The sequence below is a fragment of the Pongo abelii genome, chromosome 9 (assembly GCF_028885655.2).
Source record: "Pongo abelii isolate AG06213 chromosome 9, NHGRI_mPonAbe1-v2.0_pri, whole genome shotgun sequence".
Lineage (NCBI taxonomy): Eukaryota > Metazoa > Chordata > Mammalia > Primates > Hominidae > Pongo > Pongo abelii.
In genome coordinates this window covers 60,354,555-60,369,894 of record NC_071994.2, presented here as the reverse complement: position 1 = coordinate 60,369,894, position 15,340 = coordinate 60,354,555, and the positions used below count along the sequence as shown (strand labels likewise).

Genomic DNA, 15,340 nt, shown 5'->3' with positions numbered 1-15,340 from the left:
TTCTGTGCCTCCTTAGGAAGGAAAGGTAGAAGGAAGATGAGGCTGACTTTCCAACCACCAGCACCACCATGGCTCCAGATCAAGGTGTTGATGGAGACTCTCACTTTGCAAGCCCCTCACAGATGAAGGACCAGCTGCTCACACCATGGACACCACAGACCAACACTTTGCTTTATCCCTTCCAGAGAATCGCAGGCGTCTTACCTTGAGCTTTCCCGTGGTCCTTTATCTACAGCTGGAAAGCATGACTTCTGTTCAATCTCTGTTTTATGACCTATTATCTAGTGTTCATCTTGTGCCTCCAACATGGAAACGGCCAAGCAACAAGTGTAGTGGGGACAGGAGCCCCTACTCCAGCTTGACGTGTACGACATTGCCTCACATCTTAAGCAGCCAAGAGAGGGCCGTGCCCTGTGGCGACTGGCACCAAGGGCTGCTTGCTTCAGTGCTCTCTAGGACTTCCACTCCAACTGCCAGTAAAGTGGATCTTCAATCCACCCCACCCTTACCTTCCCTGGGGAACCCAAGATCTTAACACCTGCAGTGAAGGAAATCTGTGGAGGCCACCAACGGAGAAGACTCAGGACTCCCCATGTTTGAGCCTAAACACACCTTCCAAGAGCCTCCACACCTGACCTCACAGGTTCTACAGGGGGAAACTACAATTATCATGGCCTCACTCAGCCCAAATGGTACAGACACAGAACAAGTAGGAAAGGGGTTTTACTGGTAAAGGGATCTGCCTGGAAATCTTCTACGATCCAGAAGATAAACCAAATTTCATTCTAATTGCTTTTCAACAAGATAAACAAAGTGGACAAAGCTGACAGCCTCTTCAACACGCAGGCCCCTAACCTTCAATGTGAGTTTTCATAATACAATGGATATAAACCCATTATGAGGGGTCACCAGTTGCATGAAATGGCTGGATGCTAGTTAGGCTGGCTGAGTACAGTGATAAGATAGCTCAAGAAGGGCTTCGATAGGTAACCACAAGACTGGCAGTGACAGGAAGGAGGGGTCTGAATACTTGAACATGTCTGGGCGACTCCAAAGCTTAGAGTCAAATGACAGTACTGGTCATGTGATATTATTCTTGTTTAAATAACTTACAACTTTGTTAACCTGAATCTGAAACTCTCTAGCTTCTTAGCTTCTTCCCCCTCCAGACAAAAGCGACTGCTTTTATGAAGACATTTTGAGAACACAGTTTCTTTAGACAGAATGGCTGCATTAGAGGTGCAGGGGCAGTACCTTAAAGGAATATTTGCGGCTTATGCGATCCTCAGGGGCCATAGGAGAGATCACGTAGCTGGGCAAGGGGATGCTCCCGAGGACCGCTTCTTCTCGGCTGTCTTTGAATGGAAAAACGCATCAGAACAACCTTCTGGGCAGCTTCCCTGGGCTCATCCGTCCCACTGCTTCCAGAACTTCAGCCAAGTTGTTTCCTCCCCTTGTAATGTCCATCCTCCCCCAACCCACACACAGGCAAAGCTCTACCCATTCTTTTTTTTTTTTAATTTTTTTATTTTTTGAGACGGAGTTTTGCTCTTGTTGCCCCAGCTGGAGTCAAGGGCATGATCTCAGCTCACTGCAACCTCTGCCTCCCAGATTCAAGAGATTCTCCTGCCTCAGCCTACTGAGTAGCTGGGATTACAGGCGTGCGCCACCACGCCTGGCTAATTTTTGTATTTTTAGTGGAGACAGGGTTTCACCATGTTGGCTAGGCTGGTCTCGAATGCCTGACCTCAGGTGATCTGCCTGCCTCGGCCTCCCAAAGTCCTGGGATTACAGGCGTGAGCCACAGTGCCCAGCCAGCTCTACCCATTCTTAAAAGCCTATCTCTTCTCTCTCTTCTAAGAAGCCTCCTCAGATTCTCCAGTGATGGAATTCACTTCTCAGTCTCCCTGAACTGCTTTGAAAGCACCAGTAGCAGTCTAGCCTTATCTTAAAAGTAAGCTCTTTCTCCACATTTTGAGATTCCCTCTTAACAACACATAGTCCCTAACTTTATGTTCTGGGGCTCCACAGAAGCTCAGATGGCCAATTCAATTCACCAGTTGCCCATCCAACATCCAATAAATCCAGATGACAGGTTACAAGATACAATCAATGATCCACACTTCTCACCTCTCCAGAGTACCTCAAAGGTGGACCTATGTCCCAAATGGGACAAAAACGGAAATGACTCTGAATCTTGAGACCCTTAGTAGCAGGCAAACTGGATTCTATTTATTTTAACCCAACAGATTGAACTTCCTGTGTTAGGACTGGTAAACCTGAAGTCACCAACCATCCACATATGTAAAACTGAACACTTCGGCAGGGTAACAGGCTACTTGTTAGCTCACCTTTATAGTAAAATAAGCAGTAATCAGCAAGCACAAACCACCTCCTTTTCCACAGCCTCATCCCAGAACTGTCCTGCAAAGCAAAGAAAACTAGTCAGGGTAATATCTGAGCATACTGTTGTCCCTTTCCAAGCATGCACAACCTGATTCCAGAACCAAATATTTGCCCATATTCACTGTTTTAATAAATTACCGTTTTATTGAATAGCCATTCTTTGAATAGGACATTAGAACTTAGATTAAATGATGATTTATCCTAAGAAAGAAGGGTTTTCATTTTTGTCTCCTAGAAGCAAATTAATGTATAATATTATAAGTCACTTTCTTCTAGAAAGTAAATTAAGAGAGGAATCAGCTCTTAACAAAAAGTTTTTGTTAAGATATAAAATACCTTCATTTATGCTGACTGGAAAACTGAATTTACATTAAACTATTGAAAAGAGTTTAAGTTACCTAATGAATTAAGTGAGGCAAAGTTCTCATTAGACTATGCTCAGTTCTGTGCCATATAGGATGTATTCTGCTGTTGTGTTTTCCTTCCATTCAATATAAAAGAATTTGGATTCTCTTTGCTATCAAATTGTCTCATAAGAAAAATCTGTCTTTACTCATCTGAAATGTAAATGTTTGTATTTATCAATAATGTTTTAAATTATTGTGAATACTTTTCAAAAACATGGCAAAGGCAGGAAAACAGAATGTTTTAGGGTGAGTTTTCTCTCAAACCTAGGAATACCCCAGAGCATCTTTTAGTTTTAGAGATGGCTGTTCATGTCTGTACTCCCAGTGTTTTGAGAGGCTGAGGCAGGAAGATCGCCTGTAGCCAGGAATTCAAGACCAGCCTGGGCAACATAGCAATACCCCAACTATACAAAAAAAAAATTTTTTTTTTCATTTAAAAAACAGAGATGGCTGTTAAATTGTCTTCCTTCTGCAGAAGTTTTTGACAAGCTTGAAAAAAACCTGACAATTTCTAAACTGAAATACAGCATGAGGATTGTTCCTCCTCCACTTACTAAAATGCTAAAAGCAAATGTAACTTGATGATTTCAACTATTTATCTGTTTCATCTTCTGCAAATCAACGAGATGATTTCTAAGGTCTTGGTACATGATATTTGCTTTGTTTGGAGACCTCTTATCTACGCTTCCATGCTTGGTTCAAATATCACTTCCTCCGGGAAGCCTTTCTGGACACTCCCCAGTATAGCCACTCTCTGTTGTGTGTCCACAGCACACAGATCCCTGTTATGGTTACAGCACAGCCAATGGGCCTGGCCCAGGTGCTGGGAATTATTTACAAATACTTCCCTCTCTCTCCATATGTTAAAGGGACATCCTTTGTTTAACGGGGACAGGGATGCAAACGGAAGAAGTCAGAGGGTTAAATGACTCAAGTGAGAAAAAGACAAGGGCAAATGTAAGAAAAGAGACGGACGACAGGGCTGTGAGGGGCAAGTGGGAGCAGGAGAGGGTGGTACCAGGAGTGTCCAACAGAAGAGACCGGGAGCTGTTGCAGCTGCCATGGGGCCAGAGCTGCGGAGGAAGATTTTAAGGGGACTTTTGGGATTTCTCCTGTGTGCTGTTCAATGTAATGCCCTCCTCTGTCTTCCCACAAAGCTTCACCAAAACTTACATTGCTGCTCTGATATTTTTAGATGCTATGCTAGGTGAGAGACAGGGCTGGGTGACAATGTGACAAGTGAGAGATATGCTATCTGCTTCTCCTGGTAGCTGATCAGTTCCTCGAGGGCAGGAACCACGTTACTTGCTCTTGATACTTGCTCTTAGCAACTTAGGACATGGCAGGTACTTTGCAGAATGGACGAATGAATGAATGACTGGCAAGGAGAGAAGGAGAGCAAAAGAGACAGGGTCTCTAGCTCTGGGAACTCACAACCCAGCCGTGAACAGAGAACCCCAGGCAGGTCAACCGGCAGTGGGGATTCCATTGAAGAATGGCCTCAGCCGACACAGCCGACAGGGCTTCCTGAATGAATGCATGTCGGGGAAGGAGGATCTGGTGATAGTGCTGAGGTTTCTAACCTGAGTGCCTGGGAGAATGGTGGTACCATTACTAAGATCCGGAAAAAGCAGTCTCGGGGAAATGACAGGCCAGGGTGGTGAGGAGATGATGAGCTGAGTTTGGCTGATTTGGAATTTGAGACGTTAGGTGGACATGCATGCTAGACAAGGGGGAGAGGAAAAGATGAAAATTTTCAGCCAAATAATAACAAAGACTCTTTGACACCAGGAAGGCAAGTGCTGTTAGAGAACTGGCAGGAAGGCTGGATTCAAGCTGACCCACCCACACTGCGGCCTGGGCCCCAGGACAGCCAAAGTGGTCAAGTGGGTTTTGGGAGAGAAGCTGTAACCATTGAGCAGACAGTCCACTCATAAGAACAAACAGCAAATAATGCAGTGCAGCAGGTAGAATCCAGCTGCCTCAGACAAACTCAGGAACAGGAAGCTTATGTGCCCATCCCTGGCCCTAGCTTCCTGGGGCCAGGAAAGGAGAGAACTCAGCCAGAGCCATTTCCTCCAGGATTCTCACTCCTCGGCTTCCTCACCTGCTTGTGCAGCCAGCCCCTCACCACCACGGGAACATTGGGGTTCCTCCGAATGGCCTGGTCTCTCTTCCCAAAGCTGTGGACTTTATTGCTGGACTTCATGATCTACGGAAAAGCAGACTGAACTTTAGCAGCAGGGAATTTAAGGTGACACAAAAAAGCACTTGTATGTTAGGAGGACCGTCGGCTCTCTCTGCATCACTCTAAATGGCAGCACCCTTTGATCAAACGAACAGCCAGGAGACAGGGAACGGGCGTGCACATGGCCACAGCATTCTAATTAAAAGGCAAGCCCAAGACCTGGCAAACCTCCCAGCTGGGTCACAGAAAAAAAAATTAAAAGGAATTTTTCAATCAACTTTCAGCAGCAGCTGTTGGCTGTAATATGTTCCATGGCTTTCTGGAGCAAAGCTAATTTTTGGTCACAGCTTTTTGCCAATTTCCAGATATTTACCCCTCCTATCTGGGTTCATCCCTCAGCACTCTCTTCCTCTCCACAATGCTGGTTCTTTACCCTGATTCTTAGTGTTTCTACACCTGGAGCACAAACACTTCTGGGTCCTTCCCAAGGGCACCCTTTCTCAGGGCCTCATATCACCAAATCTCTCCAGGCTTGCTTTAACACACAGCTACATGTAAATAGAAACGTGGCCCTCCCAACCACACGAGGAAAGTGAAGAACATGCTCAAGGACCTATAGACACCAGTGCTGGGTCTGTCAGCAATCACCTGTTCTGTTGGACAAGGGACATATCCCTCTTGGCCTCAGTTTCCTGATCTGTCATTTGGGGAGAACACTTCTTATGGGTCTCTCTCACAAAACTATAGTGAAGATCAAATGGACTTCTGGTCACAAAAGGGCTTGGCAAAATATAAAAGAGGGGAAGGAAGGAACAAGTGGCCAGGAGCTCACCTTGGGTCCAGGCTTGGCCTCCAGGGTGGAGGCGGTCCCAGCCGTGGATGTTTCACTGACCATGCTGGACGGTCTTTGGTTTCTGTCTTGCTTCGACATATGTGGATTCGGCCTGTGAAGAGACAGGTGATTCCAGTGAGTAAGAGCCAAGCTACAGAGTAGGAAGTGCAGTAAGATCAGTTCCAGGTAGGAATTGGTTGTTGGGCCTTAGAACAACCCAACCCTGATTGTTTGGAGGCTGCCTGACTCCAGACTGCAGCCAGAGGGCCGCAATGTCCAGCCTGCCCGTGTGTTTCAAGGAATCAAGATGACAGATAGGCACATCTCCACAGCCTGACAACCCAACAAAGAAGGACAGACTGTCATCCCTGCTGTTGTCTGGAAGTCCCCACACTCACTCTCTTAATCAGGTGTCTATGACAACTGCCCCATCTGATGGGCATGCACAGATGTGCCACTCTTCTCAGCATGCAAGAGCAATCCATGCCCTCACACACACCTCTATTTCCCTGGCTCCCAAAAGAAGCTGTTTATAATTAGTAACAAGAAATCACTTGCGCACACAACCACACCCACAGATACACACAGAGAATCCCTTACATAAATGCCAGTGGGGCTTGTCTCCCAAAATAGACTACTCAACAAAGAGGCCTATTCTGCGAACACTCCATTTGCCCCAAAATAGAGCTATCAGAGATATTAACCCCTTGTGCTATGCCTGGTGAGCAGGAAGAAATGAAATAAGCCTTGGGCCCCCAGTAAGAATCTCTGGGGCTTCCCCATTAGCATCCCAGAAACATGGAACTTCCCACCAAGAAGCTGCCCTGGGAGGGCCAACTCTCTGGGAGCATCTCAGTGCGACACTCAAGAGCCACTGAAGAGTCCTTCTCACCTGCTTCCACAGATCCCCAGCATTTGCCAGTCTTTCAAGGCAGCGGTGACAAATCCCTCCACACAAATCCAGTACCTATCCCTGGACAGCTGGATGCCTGATGCCAAGACCCTGCTAAGTCCAGGATCAGCAAGCCTTCCTCAAAGTGGAAGTCTCCACGTTCTGTCCACTGCTCTGATAGGCAACAGAATCCAGGTCATTGGAGACAAGGCAGACCACAGAAAACTGAGGCTCTTTGCCTGAAGAGTGGAGAAAATCTGCTTTGGAGGCCTGGGCAAGGACCCTGAGGAGATGGAGCTAGAGAATCCAGGCAGGACGCAGCTGACAAAGCAGCACTCGTAAAGTCCTTCACACAGACACTTTTAGAGCGATACAATGAAGGAACATCCTAGTTTCCACCATGGAAATATACTGTTTTCTTCGAAGACCCTGCTGCTCAAAAGATAAGTGATCCTTTCTGTGCCCCGAGACAGAACCCAATATCCTACACCACAAGGGAAGTTCTCTGCAGAAGTAGCCGTGACTACTGCACTTTCCAAGCAATGTCAGCAGCAGGACCACTGTAGCAGGTACCAGCTTCCCAAAGGGCTGGGCCCTGTGGGATGCTTGGCAGCAGGAGATGCAAGTCCTACCAGGCAGAAAGAGCACTGGCTCCTTAGCAGCTCAGACACTCACTCCAGATTCCACGCCCCCGGCCTCCAACCCAGCCAGACTTTTGTTGCTGCTCCCCACTCAGAGGGAGAATGTCACCACATTTGCTGTTGGCAGAGGCTGTATGCAGCAAGATAACCGCTGATCAGGAGCAGGAAGAGGCTCCAAGAGGCTGCCTTGTCCATCCCCTTTCTCCAGACAGAACTATGTCCAAAACATCCTGGAACCTGGTCTTGTCTAACTCTTCAGACTTCTGGAGGTTGAGACAAGGAAAAAGAGCTCTCAGGTTGCTTCAGTTATGGCAGCTGTATCTCTAAGCTAAAATTCAGGACACAAGGTCCAACGACAAAAAAGATTTGTTTGATTTTTTTTTTTTTTTTTTTTGAGATGGAGTTTCGCTCTGTCGCCCGGGCTGGAGCGCAGTGGCGCGATCTCAGTTCACTGCAACTTCCGCCTCCTGGGTTCAAGTGATTCTCCTGCCTCAGCCTCCCAAGTAGTTAGTATTACAGGCGCTTGCCACCAAACCCAGCTAATTTTTGTGTTTTTAGCAGAGACGGGGTTTCACCATGTTGGCCAGGCTAGTCTCAAATTCCTAACCTCAGGTGATCCACCCGCCTCGGCCTCCCAAAGTGCTGCGATTACAGGTGTGAGCCACAGCACCTGGCCTGTTTGGGATTTTATCAAATGTAATTTATTCCCACTTAAGACATTTTAGGCTTATTACAGAATATTTGACAAATACAAGAAAAAAACTGAGAGAAAAACATCACCCATAGTCCAGCTACTGAAAGGAAAACCATTTGTAACACTTGGTATAGTTACTCCCATTCTTTTTATATGCCTGGGTTTTCTGCAGGGGAAGGGGGTGGGGAGAAAAAGGGTGCTTTTTTGTTTACATATGATCAAAATTATATATGTGACTTCACATCTTCATTTTAAAAACTTATTGTAATGTAAACACTTTCTCCGTTAGTTTAAGCCAGTTCGACATCATTTCAAATAACTGCATCACATTCCATCAACTTTAGATGTGTCATTCCACCTCTACAGGACAAAGAAAAGACCATCTGGATTTGTGACTGGCCAGGAAATCCAGGACAAATAGCTACTTTTGCCATTTTTGCACCTTACAATCTTTAACAAATTTTTTTTTTTTTTTTTTGAGATGGAGTTTCGCTCTTGTTGCCCAGGCTGGAGCGCAATGGTGCAATCTCGGCTCACTGCAACCTCCGCCTCCCAGGTTCAAGCCATGCTCCTGCCTCAGCCTACCGAGCAGCTGGGATTACAGGCACATGCCACCACACCTGTACTTTTAGTAGAGAGGGAGTTTCACCATGTTGGTCAGGCTGGTCTCGAACTCCTGACCTCAAGTGATCCACCCGCCTCGGCCTCCCAAAGTGCTGGGATTACAGGCGTGAGCCACCGCACCCAGCCTAAAAAAAGATTTTAAAATCATCTCACCAGTGCAGTATAAAGCACCTTACAATCTTGACATTTAACTTGACACCCCCCAAACCCACATATTCTAACCCCACGTCTCCTCCCCATCCTAGCTTCTGGGATGTTAGCTGGCTGGACATCAGTGAGGGGCAGTGATGGGCAAGGACTGGGGAAAGAATACAAAAACACACATGAAGACAGCTCGACTCCTCATGGTCTACATCGCTCAGCCACACCCATAGAAAGCTTATTAGGAGACGTGACTAAAGTTCAAACTATATATGCCCCAGGGAAGGGACTGTGTTGTCTACAAACAGGGAGGATGTCTTCACCAAGGCCCCCCATGAGCAGGCACAGCTCCCAACTCAAGGAATAGACTCAATTCATACTTGGCAGTCCCTGACCTGGCTCTTTGAAAGGACAAGGCACACACAGCTACCCACTTGTCCAAGTAACAAGATCGGCCTTCAGAGGATGTTTCTTTGACGCTCTCAATGTAGAACATGATCTCTCAGGTTTTCTAAGGATGACTATGACTTTTGGAAATAACTACAAGTTATCTGGAATAACAACTAGTTTAAAAAAAATGGTGGTTATGCTTGGGGATGCCATTTGTTATCCATATGAAAAAAGTCTCAAAAACAATTTTCTCACTTGGCTGAAAACCTGGCTCTGATGGAAACTTCTAGTGGTGGTTTACCACAATGGGTAATGAGCAATGGGACATCAACAGTGCATATGTACAGCCTCCCGAAGAGACAACACTGAAAGGAACATCCTTCACTTGGATGAGGGCATTCTGATACATTTGCTTCAGCCAGTTACATCCCACAGGCATGTTTCCCATTAAGAGCCTGGTGGGGCAGACAATGATTTGTCCTCAACTCCTCAGAATGAGTGCACTCTGCTGACGAGTCTCACCTAAGAACCGAGTCTCATCTAAGAACCATCTTCTCTTCCCAGAGAAGAGCCTGTGCCCCTGAGCTGAGCAACCTTGAAAGGCATTCAGTTCCCAGCAGCATGCCCTCAGGCACACTGAGTCACGCAGACCCCTGGGAGAGGAGACCCAAAAACCTGCACACACAGACTGCTGCTGTCCTCAAATAAAACCTATTGACTTAAAAGCCTGTTTGCCAGGTTTCTGTGTTATCGGAAATCCCAAAGTACAATGGGATGATTTGAACAAAGACTTCTCTCTCCCTGGTTTGGGCTACATGAATGCTGATTATTTTGCTGGAGGATTGTGGGCTGAAGATGAAAACAGTGAGCTAGAGTTTGAACCCAACCTCCTCCCATGTGAAATGAACAAAAGAACTTAGGACTAGACAAAATCAGTCTGCGGAAGCCCAGTTGGAAAGTGACTTGATTTTTATCTGAACTTTGTCAAGGATGTGTGAAGTGAGCCTGAGCAGGAAGACACTTTCTCTGTCCCTATCTATAAAAGGAGTGCTTCTGCTTCCTGCATATTCGGCACTAAATGCATATGACACTGACAGATGTAGTAAGAAAGAGAGGTTATAGATACAGAAGCTATTTTTTTTTGTTGGGTCTGAAATTAGGTGGGTTTGGTCAATGAGATCTGGTTAATGGGAGCCTCTCAATCAACGGTGTGAGCTGAAGCAGAATGAAGGAATCAGAGCAAGATGTCTATGATGCTGCAACAAGTGGTCACCAAGACAATGATCACCACCTCTTCAGGACAGGTACACAAAGTCAAGCAAGCAGAGGGATTAGGCTGTACTTGTTGAGCACCTACTGCATGCATGCCAGGCACTTGGCCTGCATTATCTCACTTAACCCTGCCAAGTCAGTTTTAGTATCTCTATTTATAGAGGAGGAAACTAAGGCTCACAGAGACAAATAACTTATTCGAGATAGAAACTGGACTCCAAAACCTGGGCTTTGCCACAGAAAGACCCTATGGCAGGTCCCAAGGTCTGAGAGAAGCAGGCTTTTGCTCTTTTCAGCCCTAAGACCAACCCCCAGGTCAAGGAAATCTTGTGATGGTGGAAAGAGCAAGAGCCCAGAATAACTGGATCTCAGCCAAGTCCTGCAGCTTACTGACTCCTCCACAAGTCACATCAGTTCTCTGGACCTTGGTGTTCAGTTTTGCAAAATAAGTGGAAACCACCTCTCATCTCACAAAGTAGTTGTGTGGATTGAAATGACACTGAAAACCATAAAGCACCCATGGCATACAAAGCATTATTTGGAACTGTTACCAGTGAAGACCCCAGAATTTAAATCCCAGCTACACTTTATTTCCAAGGCATATGTCTCCAGAAAGCTCAAGGTGCCAAACAAGTAACTTCTACACAACAGTCATCTCCTATAAACATCCCAACAGCATCTTATAAAAAAAAATTGTTTAAAGCACAGTAATTCCGTGGCTGGAGGACTGGGTTCCCATTCTTTCCCCAGGAGAACAGTAATGTCAAGAATCATCAAGGGCTAGGAACAGTGGCTCCATGCCTATAAACCTAGCACTTTGGGAGGCTAAGGCAGGAGGATCATCTGAGGCCAGGAGTTCAAATCCAGTCTGGTCTTGAGACTCTGTCTCTATTAAAATTAAAAAAAAAAAAAAATCAGCTAGGCGCAGTGGCTTAGGCCCGTAATCTCAGGCCAAGGCAGGCGGATCACTTGAGCTAAGGAGCCCAAGACCTGGGCAACATAATGAGACCCCGTCTCTATGAAAAATACAAAAATTAGCCGAGAGTGGTGATGCACGCCTGTAGTCCTAGCTACACGGGAGGCTGAGGCACAAGAACTGCTTGAACCTGGGAGGCAGAGCCTGTATTGAGCCGAGATCACATCACTTCACTCCAGCCTTGGCACAGAGCGAGACTTGGTCTCATTCATTAAATAAATAAGTCATCGACGCTATGATGGGAGGTTAGAAAGCCATAAGGAAACACAAATCTTTTACTGAGAACACCTTATTAAATGACACCTTTATCCCATTAATTCCTGGGAAAGTTGGCCCCCAAAGTCATGCTCTGTCCTCAAGGAATCTACACACAGAGAGCTCGGCTAAAACTACTGATATAGAGGAAAAGTAAATGAGAAGAGGACACACAAACACCAGCACTTTTTTTTAGTAGCTTACACCCATCAGCTAAGGGTTTGGGGAAAGCAATGCACAATGAAAACTAGGAAACAAAAGAAAGCTCTTATCCCAAACAGGCAGACACCTCCCTCCCACACCCCCTCTTCTCAGAGAAAGAGACACACACAGACAGACCGCCAACGCTCACTGTAAACTCCCAACAGCCTGGGGGAGGCTGTCTGACACGGGTTTTCATTCAGCAACTGTGGTCTCACTACTCAACTATGGCTTATTGTGTTCCTTCTCCTTCCCCCTCAAGTCCTTTCTTGAACACAGGCTGCAGTTCTTCACCCCATTCTACCCCAGGAGCTAGAAACCAGCCCAAACAGTAGCCTCTCACCTGGCATGAAAATAACCCCATAAGCACTGTGTGCCGCCATCCCCACCTCCCCACGCCTGTTCCTCAAATTGGAGTATTGCCCCAAACCTGGCACAAGTCCTTTTCTGTTGTATGACCCTGGGCCAGTCTCTTCTAACCAGTGCCTTTGGTGAGCCCTCTTCTAGCCTATCTGCTCCTCCTAGCTTAACAAGTAGCTACTTCTCTCATTAGATAATGATATTTTTTATTGGAGATCTGAGCACATCCAAGACTAGCGGGAGGTAAAAGAAGAGGACAAGAAGGGAAGTCACAGGAAGAAACAAAATTACTACTTACAGGAAGCAGCTTCCCTTCCTCACACAGCAAAGCCACCACTGCAGCATTTTTGCCCAGCATAGACAGAGCCAAAGACAGAGCCAAAGACATGGTTGCTGTGTGGCAATGACTGCATCCCCAATGCCGATGCCCTTCAAAACAGCAATACCAAAGGCCCAGCCAACACCCAGGTGTTTGAATGAACTAAAGGCCCCATCACCATCTCTTCCCCTACGTGCGACTATCACAGACACTGTCTCCTAGTCCAGGGAAGAAAACTGAACAGTCAAGTTTCTGCATCTGCTTGCCAGGTGTTTCCATTTTTCCTCATTTTTCTGCTACCATGGCAACCAAATACAACAGGCAAAGCTAGCCCAAGACTGCCAGCATCTAGAGACAAGGTGCTGGCTATATCAGCTGCAGACAGCAAAGCATCAGCCTCACAGCCCGGGGCTCAGCAGATGAGCAACAGGACAGACTCCTGTGGGAGTTTAGGAGCAACTCCCCTCTCCAGTGCTCTAAATCTCACTGCCAGCTTTACCAACTTGTAGCTGCAGGAGGAATAGGAGACAGCCATCTCCTAGCAGCAAGTGATACCCCGCCCCCGAACCCATAATCAGCACATGCCATAGATGAGTCTCACCCTGCAACCTGCAAAATGAACCGCCTTTAGCAAAGAGGTCAAAGATCTGGAAGATAATTCTTACCTTTGGAAAGACAGTATCTTTTTTAAGTGCTATCCTCCAAACACCACTCACAACATTCCAGGAAATTCCAACTTGTGTTTCTTTTCCAAATAATCCAATGAGAAAACTGAAGGCTGCTCAGACCCCAATGGAAACAACAAGCTAAACTCACTGGGATGCCAGGAAAGGCAGGTCAAGCAAGGGCACCCTCCAGGTTTGGAGCCTCCAAAGTGATCCTGCATGCCTTGCAGCTGGCGTCTCGGCACACAAGCGGGCCCCTGAACTTCCTAAGCGCACACTCTCTTCTCTCAACCTTAGGCCCCACCTCAACATCAAATGCTTGGCAGAGCCTGGGGATCGGTGTACACAGCCTGCTGTCAGTCAGCTGCTAGCGTCACTGCTCGGGAACGCTTCTCTCCTCTTCCCCGAGAGCTGCAGAGGCGTTTGTCAGTGGCTCCCTGGGCAGCCCAGCACTGAGGAGAAAACACTACTGTGCATGAGCACCAAACATCAAAACCATAGTCCTGGAAGTTCTGTGTCAAGGACTACCCCTTTAGGAGGGGCCCTGCGTGTGGCTCTTTTAGCCAGAAAGGGTCTGGCTTCAAGCTCACAATTCAAGAAAGTCACTGAGAATCAGGAAAGAGGCTTAGAAGAGGAGCAAAATGATCCAATACCTGGAAATTAGGCCCCAAGATAAAAGGTTTGAGAACATTTTCTGAAGAAAAGACTACCAAGGAGGCTTGGCATCTTTCAAACAAGTGCAAAGTTATTACAGATGAAATTTCATTGCTACAAATACAATTACAATTAAAACCTCTCTGCAGCAGTAGCCTACTCACTCAGCACACTGAGTATTGACAAGGAAGAGGATTGTCCCCGGAAGACCTCTGAAATGAGAAGCAGTATAGTATAGTGTTTAGAAGCATGGCATCTAGGACCAGACTATCTGGATTCAAATCCTGACTCCACCACTTACTCTCTGTGTGACCTTTGGCAAGACTCTTAACCTCTCTGTGCCTTAGTATTCATGATAATAATGGTATCTTCCTCACAGGATTGCTGTGAAAATTAAATACATGTAAAGCACTTAGAAAAGTACCTGGTAATAGTAAGGGTGCTAAGTGTTAGCTATAAAAATAATAATAATACTAGCAATACTATTAATATTATTCATTTTAAAAGCTCCCAACTCTTATTCTAGGAGGTAGAATACTTCATTTAATGTTAAAGAGGAAATTCTAGATCCTGAAACAAGGGATGCTATAAAGTATCTGATACAGTTTGGCTGTGTCCCCACCCAAATTTCATCTTGAATTGTAGCTGCCATAACTCCCACATGTCATGGGAGGGACCTAGTGGAAGGTAATTAAATCATGGCAACGGGTTTTTCCCATGCTGTTCTTGTGATAGTAAGTCTCACAAGATCTGATGGCTTTGTAAAGGGGAGTTCCCCTGCACACGCTCTCTTGCCTGCATCCATGTAAGATGTGACTTTGCTCCTCATCGCCTTCCGCCATGATTATGAGGTCTCCCCAGCCACACGGAACTGTGTCAATTAAACCTCTTTCCTTTATAAATTACCCAGTCTCGGGTATGTCTTTATTAGCAACATGAGAACAGACTAATAGTGTCTTTCTTAGAAAATTATGGACTGGGTTGAAATTTGTGTGACTATAGCTTTCACCCATTGATCTGACACCTGCCTTTGCCCGCCACATGATAAATGTACCCCACTTCCACTTGCTAGCCCTTCTTGAAGACTTTTACCACATCCTCCATCTTCTCTCCTGTAGATTAATCACAATAGGTCACAGGATAGGGCTTCTAGAACCCTCACCATAATGGTCCCCCTCCTCAGGGGAATATCAATTGCTCAACATCTCTCTTAAAATTTAGTATCTAGAACATGGTGTTTGGAGCTTGGCATGCCCTTTGTACTCCATCAATTTGTATTGAATGAATGAATGAAGTGGTTCACAAAAACCACGATATAACAGAACTATTCTCCCCCTTTCTGTATGCATTGTACTTTTATTAGTACAGCCTGAGCTTGTATTAGCTCTCCCATGAGGCATTTTCACCTACCTGCTGGCTTGGG

At 46.1% G+C, this 15,340-nt stretch overlaps 1 protein-coding gene across 7 annotated transcripts in view; it reads right to left on the bottom strand.

Annotated features, from left to right (window-relative positions):
- The window catches only part of PLEKHA7 (pleckstrin homology domain containing A7), a 245,187-nt gene that overhangs the window by 86,360 nt on the left and 143,487 nt on the right, over window positions 1-15,340 (bottom strand). For 6 of the 7 annotated variants that reach the window (XM_054525915.2, XM_024255003.3, XM_054525917.2 and 3 more), the window contains 4 exons: window positions 5,834-5,945; window positions 4,921-5,025; window positions 2,352-2,424; window positions 1,255-1,355 (listed from right to left, as the gene is read on the bottom strand). In XM_054525915.2, coding sequence (XP_054381890.1) covers window positions 1,255-1,355; window positions 2,352-2,424; window positions 4,921-5,025; window positions 5,834-5,945 — 391 coding nt within the window. Of the gene's footprint in view, window positions 1-1,254; window positions 1,356-2,351; window positions 2,425-4,920; window positions 5,026-5,833; window positions 5,946-15,340 lie in introns of those variants that run through there. The other variant, XM_054525921.2, reaches the window with a different exon arrangement.